Below are 13,049 nucleotides of genomic sequence, written 5' to 3'. Positions count from 1 at the left end.
TTATTACTGCTCTTATTAATCACTTGTGCATAATCTCGTCCCGCCCAGAGAGCTTTCATTTTCCATCAGCTTTTTATACGCCCTTATTTTCCGACAGACCGCCACGCAGCACTCCTCCTTCCCTCTCATCCTGACTGTAGGTACTCAGCTGCACAATTACAATAAAGTCGGCTGGCTGTGCCTCGCAGGCCTCTCTCACTGGTGCTCGCTTATGTATATGAAAGGTTGAGGAAGGACAACTATTCTTTATGCATTTGTATGACTGTGAATTACTAAGGTCAGTGCATTCAGTTCTGATAATCTCATAGCCACGGGAAACATCTGATGTGAATATGTAAGGCACTTACAACCAACTCGTAACACAAAAGGACATGTGACTTAACGCGACAAAACGCTGCTTGTACTTTTGCTCTGCTCCGTAGTACCTCTGGTCACCACTAGCAAGCACTGTTGCCATAACATTTCAACCAACACACACCTCAGATATGCTGTAGGCCCAGCAAACACACACACACACACACACGCACACACGCACACACACACACACACTTAGAGGGGTGTATTCAGATCAGAATCTTCACAAACTCTCAGTGAGCTCCCTGCTCAGATAAAAGGAGCTGTGTTCTAAAGGAGAGAGGGAGCAGGCTGGATCCTGAGGGATGAGTGTGTGTACTGAGAGGAGGCGAGGAAGAGCAAACACCTGGAGCGTCAGTCTCAGGGCTACGCCCCTGGCGACAGGGCCTCGCTGCTCTCACAGAGGTGGCAACAAACGCCGACGTTCAAACGCCCCTCGCACACACACACTAAAGGGGAGAGGAGCTGAACGAGGCGGCAAGGAGGGGAGAAAGAAAGAGAGAGAGAGAGGAAGTTAGGTGCATCTTTGGCGGAAGCTGCCACTGTTTTTCAGCGTTCAGTGATCAGGACGTGTTTATCTGCACTGATCAAAACCGTGCGGAGGTGATATAAACATTGTTAGGGAAACACTGTTAACAGGCCTCTTTCAAGCCTCAGACTGGGTAGGAGTTACAGTGCACAGCATGGGGAGATGTCACAGGCAAATCAAAATATAGAACGCTAATGAAACACTCCAGTGGATTGACGTCTCGGCTTAGGGGCCTCATAAAAGGCAAGAAGAGAGAGAGAGAAAAAAAAAATCACTTCAATCATTTGCATCAAGAAGTTATTTCTGTTCTGAGTTTACTGTTGCATTCTCGCTGCCATTGAACTGGAGCATTATCTTGCATTAACAAAATGTAACATTATCGTGCTGCATTCTCACACATGTAATGGATATGTTATTTGTATTCAATAGTGGGCACTGCAAAGTGGATAACTGATATGTGACCAGATGTTAATGATAGCCAGATACAACAGGTCACATATTGAGCTGCTGCTGCTGCTTGTGCCCCTCCCCCCCTTTTCCTTGTTCGCCTCTTGCATTCATTAACTCCGCTGTTGGCCTGTTCTGATTGGATGGACAGCCCTGGTGTCGGCACACAAATGAGCAAGCACACACACACACACACACCAAAGGAGAGGCACTTTCAAATGAAATAATAGGAGAGAAAAAAAAAAAAGTCCTGCAATGAATAGTAATAACTGCATTAAGATTAACGAGCACGGCGTGTAAAGAATAATTGCATCTGTCAAAAGATTAAAAATACATGAGGTGTAGCGTTTGTTGGGGGAACGGTGGGAAAGCTCACTGTTGTGTTTAAGGGGCAGAGAGAAATGAAGTGGGGCCACAGCCAAATGACTGTCCTCCGGTGTACCTGGAGTCATCCATTCTAGCGAGGGGTGGGCTGGAGAGAGAAGGGGGGGGATTGTGACCTTGGACACCAGCAGCAAGATGTACAGTGACAAACACAAGCAGGATAATGTAGGCCCTCCTCACATATGGCAGATACTGCAAGAGCATGAAACAAAAATGGTGTGGATGCCCAGGCTTCTGTTTGGCTGCGGTGTGTAAGGCCACAATGACAACTATTATGGCGCTTCTCTATCACACCCTACCAGCTTCAGTCAACTCTACTTGCCTTGTTCGGTTTTCAGTTGGGCAAAAGTTGTGGACAGTTGTGAAGTACTTGTGTTGATGTCTCTTGAGAAGCGAGCTGAGGCAACACTAAAAGAGTGTTAATTGGCCAGAGACAGTAACAGGATTAGGATCAGTGTCGGAAAAGTTCGACATCAGTAGTTACTTCCTGAGACATACAAGTAATGTTACGTATTAAACTGCTTTTTATCACTTCTCTAGTGAATAATAAAACTGGAAAGTCAACACTGTGCCTTAATGTTAGAGTCCTTTTCTAATTCCAGAATGAAAATACTGCTGAATTTCCAGCACTGAAAGCCATTCTTGTCTGATGACATGGTGTGGTCAGCTGTTACATTCTACATTAGAGGTGTGGAAATTTCTTGATCCAAAGATGCATTGCGACGCGGACTTTGTAATCGATTCAAATTGTGAAGCCGGTGAATACTGACAGCTCTAGTTGTAATGCAATGCAGAAGGATTTATGTTTTGTTGTGTTATGTATTGGGGTGGGTCACACAGATAATAGTGCAGTTGTTTCAAAGATGCTGTTGTAACCTGATTTCTGAAAGCCCTGTCTAAACAAAAGCCAGCTTTGATTTACCTGAATGATTGAATTAATTGATGAAAAAGCACAATAACACAAAAAAATGAGGATGCAATAGCGAATGGATGCAAAAGTGGGCATGCATACCTCTTTAACTGAAAAAAAAAGGCAATGTAATGTAAGATAACTCATTGCAGTGACACCTATTTTGTGTTTTTATTCACTTAACTACTATATCTAACTAGTTAACCTCTAACACCAGTCCTCATTGTGCCTGTATGAACAAACCCATCATTTTATATAGCTGTGTTACTTCACGCACTGTAGCTGCTATCAGATTTATTTATATCATATTACTACATGCTGCGACAAACAGCCTAAGACAGAAAATCAAAAATAGCACCCCTTCAATATCCTTCATTTTTCCAGCGAGACTCTCATTGAAGATGAAGGTGATTTCATGCAGTATCGCTACGGTGATGGTTTGAGGCGTTATCTGCAAAGCACCTGAAGCCAACAGAGAGTAGAGTCAAGTTGAGACGGCACCATGGGGTGGAAAAGTGCCAATAACGTTGTGATCATCCAAAAAACCTTTTAACAGGTGCTCAGCCAAAATGAGGTTTTTGTGACAAAAAAATGGAGGAGGCACACAATGTTGTTCACATCTTCAAGTGTTTAAAGAGGGTAAGAAACTTCAGACAGTCCAGTCCTCCTCGTCAGGACGCTTTGGAGAATCATATCGTTCGTGAGTTGATGCTGTAGAGTCTGGACACAACAGAACCAGACTCAGCCCTGAAATGTTTTAAAGCTGTGGAAGCTGGTGTTTATTGGAAAACACAGAGAAGGGTGTCATGGGTAAGTACAGGTTATAGGAGCTGATGTGCACACCTACCAAATCTAAAAAAAAACGCAACAAAAACAATAGCCTGGCATCAGGAATAGAGGAGGCTTATTCTCAACAAAAAGAGGAGAAAAACTCCTAGTAACATCAAAATCATTTGTTTATCTCCTATTTATTTTCTTAGTGGAGGAAATATGCATTTAGCCAGTTTGATACACAGATAGAAAACTGCTATTACTATTTGTTGACAACAACTGAATATCTCCGAACTGAAGCATGGCTGCTCATAAAACAGCAAATCATAATAGATTTGCTGCTAATTCCAGAAATCCTGATAAAAAGCAGTAAGACAAGATAAGACAGTGATAATGTTACTGACGCTGTCGATACGTTTTCTATGACTTTCTGGTATGACACTGCAGAAATGTAGTTACTTTTTTGCCCCTTTAATAAAACACAATGTTGACCACGCCTCCACCATCAATCAGTCACACCCAAGAGGATATAACCCCGCCCCCTTTCCACCTGCAAAGCTCCTTTACCTCCAAACCATGATCAAAGAGAAACATCTTTAGGAGGTGCAAAAGGAACTTCATGACTTATTTATGTTATAATTTCTAATACAATATCCCATGACTGTTTGGTGAATGGTTTCCTACAGTTCAACTCATAGCTGAACTAATTTTTCCATTTATTTGACAAATAATTTAGCAGGATTTAACATTTGACTTGACTTAAAAATACATTTACTTTGACGTCAGGGATTTGGTTATTGTACTGATTATGTACTGGTTATTGACATTCATCTACCTCTTCTAACTCATTTTAGTTCAGATACAGCCCAAACTGATCTTAACCCGTAAAATATTTAATAAATAATGACAACTCAACTTACACTATAAAAGTATTTACATTTACAAACTATCCTTTCAGAAAAAATGCGAAGAACCTGAACAATAATGAAAAACCTGAAATTTATTGAGAAAATAAGTGCACTCTTAACAATATTCTGCCTCAGTTTATCATTTACACATGCATTACAACTTACAGATCACAGTGGATCTATAAAAGCACAACCATTTAGCAACAGGCAGAATGCTGTTAAAATTACACTTACTTTTCTTAAGACATTTCAGGTTCATCTTGTGGGGTGGATTGGACCCTTTGGCGGACCGGTTTGGGCCCATAGGCCGTATGTTTGACACCCCTGCTCTATCTACTCATTTACTGAGTTCATTGTCTTAGGATTCTTTTTTTTTTTCTTTTTTTTTTTTTTTTAAGATGTTCAGTGACTGAAACAAAACCACCTGAAGCATAGTTTTTCAGTGCCTTATTTTCTTTGTGGCGTAGGGTTATTAAAGTTACTGAATTACACTGAGTAGAAAAGAGGACTGCAACGGTAATGTTACAATTTACATGCTCTTAATTACTAATAAGTAAAATATAGTAATTAGCTTTTAATTACTTCTAATTAATGCTAAATTGTTAGTTACATTTTACTATTGCCTACCTTGTTACACAGTGGTCAATACTGATTCAGAGTAAGAAAACCAACTTGCTTCACTTTGGATGGGTTCCAGTTTACAAGGAAACAGACTCTCTTTGTAAAGTTAAGGTCAAAAGAAGAAGGAAATCGAGTGGGTTACGTCGTCTCATGTAACCTGACGCAGTCATTCACTGACTTTATACATACTCAAATACTACATAGTCTGTCGCGGTGGTTGGATGTATGTATAAAAGCGAAACAGGGATATCTTTAACATATTGCAGTTTTTTTTTTTTTTTTTTTAACGCTTCCACATAAGAGTTGATCCTGGGTGATAGTAGCCTTTCTTTTTATTTTAAAGTCTTTGTTCTTGAACATAACAACTCTTAGTTGACTCTATTCTCTACTTGAGAGGGGTTCGTGACAAAATATATCCCCACAAGACTCTTCTGGGCTTGAATTAAGGCCTTGATATAAAAGGTATAGGTCAAGAAATCAAACTGAATACATCTTCAAAGAACGGTATTTCTTATCAAGGAAATAACTCCATTCAAAGTGTGTGTGTGTGAGAGAGAGAGAAAGAGAGAAAGTGGTGCAATATCAAGCAGGGGACTTCAAGGAAAAATGGAGACCTTTAAAAGTCAGTTGCCGCCGTCGCTATTTCTCTGACGCAGACTTTTATCTTGTATTCATTGAATCTGTAAACAGCATTCTCTACTCCTGCCACAAGTGTTTCTCTGATCTAGACTGAGATTGGGCTGCGTTTTGCTGCCGTCTCCTGCAACAAAGAGCAATACAGTACATGTGCCCTGGCACCGAAATAACAACTGAATAAACACACAATATGTCTTTCCTCCTCTCTAACTTGGCGTCTCTCTCCCCCCATCTCTGTCTTTCCCCCCATTGGCCTCATCAGGCCTGCGTTCCTCACGAAGCCAGACTTCAGTTGGGATTTTAATTGGCCCTCCACAATCAACAGCAGAGCTCCTCAAGGATGTGTTCGCTCCTCAGCCAGGCAACACTCAAGGACCAGTGCTGGGTTTTGAAGTGGCCTCATGCAGAGTTTTGGAAACCACTCTGAGAGCGCAGACTTTGAAAAATAGATAAGAGCCACAGGGTATAGGGTTTTATGTATCTTATATCCATGTGCTGTTGCACCATATCTATCTATGGCAAGAAAATTACTTTTTCGTCAGTGGGTGTTGCTTCATATAAACATGATATGTGATGAGTTGTGTTTGTAAACGTAGAGGGCCGGACCAGTGATAGTGGTATTGGTATGACGATGGGGAATTGATCACAGAGGAGTGATCTCTGAAGGGAAAAAGATAATACTAGAGGTAATGTGTGAGTGTGCCGTCTATGCTGCTGCTGCTGTTTGTGAAGATGCACATCTCTGGTCTTAGTGGGAGACTCACCTGGGGCCTCGATAAGCTGTTTGTAGATTCCCAGGAACGCGGACTCGGCCTCCTTACTGCGCTTGTTCAGAGCAACCACCTGCAGGGGACGAGACACCATTAAGGTAAACATCAACTCATATAATCCAAGCACATGTCTGAGTCACAATGTAGAGCCCCCTTTAAATTAATACTTTAACAGAGAGAAGAAAACACTTAGACCTGGTTGCACAGGCAAAGATGAATTTAATCTAACAGCAGCTGTAATCAGAGTTGTTCTAGAACTAGTGTACAATTACAAAGTCTGTCAATGTGGAGATGCGTGTTTACAAAAACTGAAAAAAAAAAAAAAAACATAAAAAAACAAACTCACTAAATAAATAAGTACATTTGCATCCTGTCACGACCTCATGAGTATAAAAGGAAGGGGGCTGTTAACTTTCTACATTCCTTCATAAAATGGGATATTGTTTTTTTTATTGAGCTAAAAGGTTCAGCCCATGTGTGGATCCCCAGCCTTATAGTGGTACAGGATGAATCAATAGTAAAAACAGCTAAGGTCAAAATCACAGCATCCTGCAGATAAATGAAAAGCATTCCTGCATACCTTTTAACCATATATACACTACACACAGTATGCAGGAAACTATGCTATTCATAGAGGTTGTTTTTGTACATTAGCGGTGAAAACTCTGTGAAAAGGTATAAAACTATGACCGATATCATCCCTGTTTGACTGCCAAGCTGCTGCATGTTGCGAGGTGACATTTGGCCTGTTAAATGTAGATGCCGGTGTGCGTGAGGATGCTCGCCAGTGACAGTGGCCTCCATCACCAGCAGCACTCGGCACCTGCTATCCTCAGCTCGGCGGGTGATGCAAACCAATTAACGATTCATTAGGAGGGACAAAGAAAGCGAATTAGCCACCACCTGGCCCCATGGAGAGGGCACCTGCACTAGTGGATATGTGGGTTACTCTGCTCCCGGCTCCCGCTAAGACCTCGGGCCTGTTTGTAAGTCAGAGGACGCGCGGCGGCCCCCACCTCGCTTCGACGTCCTCTGCTCTGCAACCGTAAATCAGATCAGGCCCGTCCGAATGACCCCCCACTCCGAGAGCAGACGGAATTCAAATTATTGTCATCTATTGTCTGTCGTTTCTGTCACTGTTGATTACAGTTTCCGTCGTAGCGGCTCGATGGACTCCACAGCGGAGGGTCAAGTGTATTGCGTGGCTGCTTCAACGGTATGGCTGCACTTGAAAAACATTCATTTCGCAAAAGGCTGAAAACACTTATGAGAATGGTGGTGGGTGCTGTGTTGGGGCTGTTTAGTGGGGTTATAAATAAGGTGTGTGGAAAACAGCGAGGGACGGAGAGCCTTTGATTTACTGGAAATGGCTGGCGTCGTCCCCGGGGAGGCATAACGACAGCATCATGTTTAAAGAAATATCATAAAGATCAAGCAAATCCCCCCCATCACTCCCACTTGGAGCAGCTCAGAGGAGTTCATGGAAAATGGAAAAGGCTGGAGCCCAATCAATACAGATGCAATAGTCTGCAGCTCTCAGCCAGTTCCCTGCTACACTACGCTGTTGTTTCACTCAGCTATACCCCAATTTAACCCCACACCCACCCACCCCCCACGCACTCTCTTCCCCTTTCCTTTCAGGACATGACGTTAATGTTGGCATGTCGGTGCTCAAGCGGTGAAAATGTGTGAAGCAACCGGGCCCCATAAACAGTGATTCCAGCTTTAAGTGTGTGTTAGGACTACATCAGCAGCTCGTGTTGGTTCACTTAAGGTCTGCTTCATCCCCACTGATGAGATTGTTTTTATGTTTGCAATATTTTCAAAAGGAAGGGAAGCAGATTTGTGGCCCTAAGCTTGTTTTTGGAGTCATGATAATAGAGCTCCACTCCAACAGGATTAGACAAACTACTACCTTAAGCCTGATCTACGTGGATGCTGCTCGACACCGACCGATGCTTTTTCTTAAGATATACAGGGTGTCCACAAAGTCACAAATTATTACAAAAGCAATTGATGAGATATGTTAATCAGATTTGTTCAATGTACTCAGTCGTAATCAAAATTTTTAATCACTTGTTCTTCAATGAGATATCAATTTATCGTTACATTTCGTTTATAGTTATATTGTTTTCTATTTTTTTCTTCTATGTTCATTTTGCACTGTGGGGCCTTAGAGTTTTGTGATTTCAGTTTTATGTATGCGATGTAAATATGACAAAACTGACAAAGCTGACCTTGACCTTGACTGACTTGAATTACTGGAAATATTTATCTTGACCTTTTGAATGAATATGTGGCATCACAACTGGATGACCTTCAACCAACCATCATTTTCTAGGTAGATGGTACATGTTGGTGGGTTCCTAAAGAAACATATCCAGACCAGTGGATTGGAAGGGATGGTCCAATTTCCTGGACACCTCATTCACCAAATATCACTGCCCTGGATTTCTGTCTATGGGGTTATGTTAAATATATAGTGCATCGAGCAATGATATGGGACATCAACGACCTGAAGCCAAAAATCACTGATGCCATTGACATCATGGATGAGGCTGTGATACAGCCAACATGGAAACAAATCCAATACTGTCTGGATGTGCTTCCTGCTACTAATGGTGCCCATATAGAGGTGGATTAAATGAGGCAAAAAAAAAAAACAAAAAACAAAACCTTCAATATCTACTTTACATTTTGCAATAATTTCCACAAATTTGTCTGTTCATTTGCTTTAGTAGTGAATTTGTTCAATTGTAAAGAGACTTTATGGACATCAAATGAGGCTTCCTGCTTTGAGTATAAAATCATAGTTCTTTTCTGCATCAAAACGATTCGAACAAACTGACAAATTGAGGCAATAAAAGAATAGAAATTCACATGTTCTGCTGGATAAAATCAGGATGCTTTGATCTTAAACTGACCAACATGCTCAAAAGAAAAATAAAAAAATCTGCTGTGTCGTGTTCAGTCGTATATTTAGAGGCCACTGAAATCAGAATTTATAGTTTTATTTAGATGCTGATGTGCAGAGCAAATCCATAAACAGACGACAACAAATGCAGAAAAAGAGAGGCATTTTTATGTGAAGTAGTGAACACAAGCATCACTACAAATATTTCTCAGGTCTAACACCTCGCTGTCCCTCCGCTGACTAACTCTGTCACAGCTATCTTTAATGTTTGTGTTCACAGAGTGACTCCCATCAGCGCAGAGTTGTGAAACTCAGAGGAGTCTGGTCGCTTGAAGAATGACGGAATGAAACAACAGAGATGGGGCCACATTAATGGACTTAAGTAATAATTTTTAGGGACTTAAGACTTTGACTAACACAATCAGAATTAATAAAGTATTCTGATTCTGATTTGAGATCTAGTGTTCACTTAGCGTGACTCCACTTGACTTTGCATCAGACGATTTATTTGACAAGTCATCCTGCTCAGGAACATAGTGAAACATCAGTATTTAGTAACATTAAAATACTGGAGAATGTGGAATAGGTTTTCATGGTTGCATGTAACAGTGAGGACAGCAGTGGTGGAAGAAGCATTAGATCAGTTACTTCAGTGAAGGTGTTAATATACACCATGAAAATACTCCATTACAGGAAAAACAACAGTATTAAAAACTTCAATAAAAAAAATAATAAAAATCTATTTTCAGCGTCAAAAGTCAATGCTTATTGCACAGTAAAGTGGTCTGTATGTAAAAATACTACATTACATTCCACCACTGTCAGTAATGCACATGTTTTAGGCTAATATTCTACTTATTTTACCTTTGATTTAATATTAATGTGTGTGGAAAAAAGACAGTTTTGGAACTGTTTGTTCATTTAGGCTTGTAATCAATAGCTTAACTTTTCATGTAGGAAATCTCACCAGAAACTCATACATTTTAACCTGTACAGTGACTTCAGACTTAATTGTTGCATGTACATATATATGTCTTACTTCCTCCTCAGGTTTTATTTATTTATTTATTCATTTATTTATCTATCAGGGACAATACAGGGAAATATAGTGGACATATAGAACATCTTATATTCTGCACAAAGAGTATATAGCGTTTAGCTAATTTGAAACCCTGGTTGGGCTTTTGAAGAAATAAATATATGGTCTGACGTAAGCAGTGAACATATTCTTAAACTGACATTAACTTCTCAGGTGGCTATCATATGTTTTACTGCTGCCCCATCCAATGCAGTACTTCAATTATATTCCATGCCAGTATTCCTCTATGCTTCATGAAACTATGGCTGACCATAATCTGTAGGTAATACATAACGTCACAAACCTCACATCAAATAATCCAAACTAGTTCTTTAACGTTGGCTCTTAAATACTGTGAATGTGTGGGAAAAAAACAGCCCTATAGACAGTTTTTATGTGTGTTTTAGTGCGTCAGTGATGTTGGTTCAGTTTAGATCTGCTTTGTCCCTGATGAAGTGAGACTATTTTTTATGTTTGCTTCATTTTCACTTAGAGTGTGAGCAGATTTGTGACCCTCAGCTCATTTTCAGAGTCACTGCTAACTGATAATGGAGCTCCACTCCTGCAAGTGACAATGAGCGAAACTCTTCACACAACAGCACTTTATCAAAAACAGAACATCTACTGGCTTATGACTAGTGGTAGAAATAGTAGTACTAATAACACACTGTAAAATACTCCTCTACAGTCAAAACCGTACTTCAGAAAAAGGTCGAATGCAAGTCGTTCATCTTGTAGTGAAAGTATTCCTTTTGGCAATTTACTGATATATATGATGTTTTTGGATTCATATTGTGTACGATATATTTTATTGTGAAGGTTGAGCTCATTTTAACTACTTTACAACTATCTAGTTTACTTTGCAGCAATGCACTGTGTTCTAGAAATAGGGCTCGGACCCCAATTTGACAGCAATCTCAGATACTTTTATTTATCTGTTTGTTTGTTTATTCAACCTTTATTTAACAAGGCAAAACAGATTAAGAACACATTCTTATTTACAATTGTAGCCTAAGGGAGAGGGAAAAGGGGTGCTATAAAAGACGATAAGATTAAAATTAAACAAACAAGACAATCTAAACTCTAGACTAAGTTAACATGTTTTTATTGCTTATATTAAATATGGCAAACTGTCTTACTATTTGGTAGCAAGTTTCAACACAGTACTAGGAGTAAATCTATCTGTCAGTGTTTGAAATACCTACCTATGGCTTTTTACATTTTTAGTAATGATAGCAAACAACTTCAAGTTTATTTTATTTATGTACTGCTTTGAATGGAAAGATGCCAGGCTGCTGAAAGCAAAGAGACACTCTGGTAACTTGGTTAAAATCTTTATGTTTGGAAACATCTGTGAGTGTGTAAAAACTGAAAAAGAAAGCTGAAAAACAAAAGTAAAGATTTGTACTGTGATGCACATTATAATTTGGCTTTTGTTAAAAAAGGAAACTTGGTATTGGGAGAAGTTTTGCTTAGGAACCAGTGCCGATATTGAACATTTTTGAACAATACCGAACCCTACGGATGCTATCCAGTGAGAACAATGAGTCTCTAAGTACCTCAAGTGTTGTTACAGTTTTGTAATCATGCATCTTCAAGCTAATCCAAGACATGACTCATGAAGTTAATCAGTTCAAGACAGAACTGATGGATTTACCTCATACTGCCCAAATTTCTTTGATTAAATAAAAATAATTAATAAATTTTTGTTTTTGCTGCTAAATCAAGTGGAGATTGTTCATTTAAATATAACCCATACAATAGCTATGATGTTAAGAAGACGTGTATTTTATTATATTGATGCTGCTATTGATCAGCTCCTCTAGTCAACAATCCAAAGAACACAAAAATGATCAAAAACTTGTAGAATATCATGAAATTAATAACCCTGTTATTGAAACAGGGCTCTGTGATCACAGGTAACATACTCAGAAAGAGAGTTGAGCAGTGTTTCATTACAAAAGCAGTGGAATATTGCAGTGAATTCACAGCAATAGCGTACAAGGGGTTAAAAATGTAAGTCTTCAGTTTATTGCGACCATTCAATAGTAACACATTTGGAAATACAGTATGTGGTGTTCATGGTGAAACACTAATCTGAAAGGGAACTAAAGCTGTCAAACAAATGGAGTGGAATAAAAAGTAGAATATTTGTCACTGAGATGGAGTGGAGTAGAGGTCTAAAGTTACATGAAATGGAAATACTCAGGTAAAGTACAGGTACCTCAGATTGGTAATGATGGTGTTTTAGTGCTTGGTCACATTCCACCACTGCCTGCAAGAGACACTGAGCAAAACACAACCAGACAAACTACTGCCTTATGTCTGAACTACATGGCCACTACAGCGGGGTGGCTGAACCTGCTGCTCGTCGCTGACAGTGCACTCGCCGGCCTGGTATTTCTCTGAAGCCTATACATCAAATGAGCTTCCCTACTGCATATGCAAAAAGCCTCAGATCCTGTGAAAGCAACAGCAAGGCTCCATCTTCCAGAGACATGCTGGGTCTCCTGGCCCTCCATCATCCTTTAACGAGAGAACACGGAGATTACCTCCACAATCACACCATTAACCTGCCTACAGACGCTAGCAGAGACATCAATCACACGCCTGCCTGATGCCTTCTCACGTTAGCGCCCGCTATGTGTAGATATATATATATATATATATAACCCCCCCCCCGTCCCCCTCCCCAAACCCACCCTTGCTATCATCAAAGCACTCTGA

At 40.1% G+C, this 13,049-nt stretch overlaps 1 protein-coding gene across 2 annotated transcripts in view; it reads right to left on the bottom strand.

Moving 5' to 3' along the window:
- Window positions 1–13,049, bottom strand: part of cux2b (cut-like homeobox 2b) — a 124,379-nt gene that overhangs the window by 43,345 nt on the left and 67,985 nt on the right. For both annotated transcript variants that reach the window (XM_030144059.1, XM_030144060.1), the window contains exon 4: window positions 6,325–6,403. In XM_030144059.1, coding sequence (XP_029999919.1) covers window positions 6,325–6,403 — 79 coding nt within the window. The remainder of the gene's footprint in view (window positions 1–6,324; window positions 6,404–13,049) is intronic.

The sequence above is a fragment of the Sphaeramia orbicularis genome, chromosome 9 (assembly GCF_902148855.1).
Source record: "Sphaeramia orbicularis chromosome 9, fSphaOr1.1, whole genome shotgun sequence".
In the NCBI taxonomy this organism is placed as follows: Eukaryota; Metazoa; Chordata; class Actinopteri; order Kurtiformes; family Apogonidae; genus Sphaeramia; species Sphaeramia orbicularis.
The sequence above is the reverse complement of the archived record's forward strand: the minus strand, read 5'-3'. Positions and strand labels throughout refer to the sequence as shown.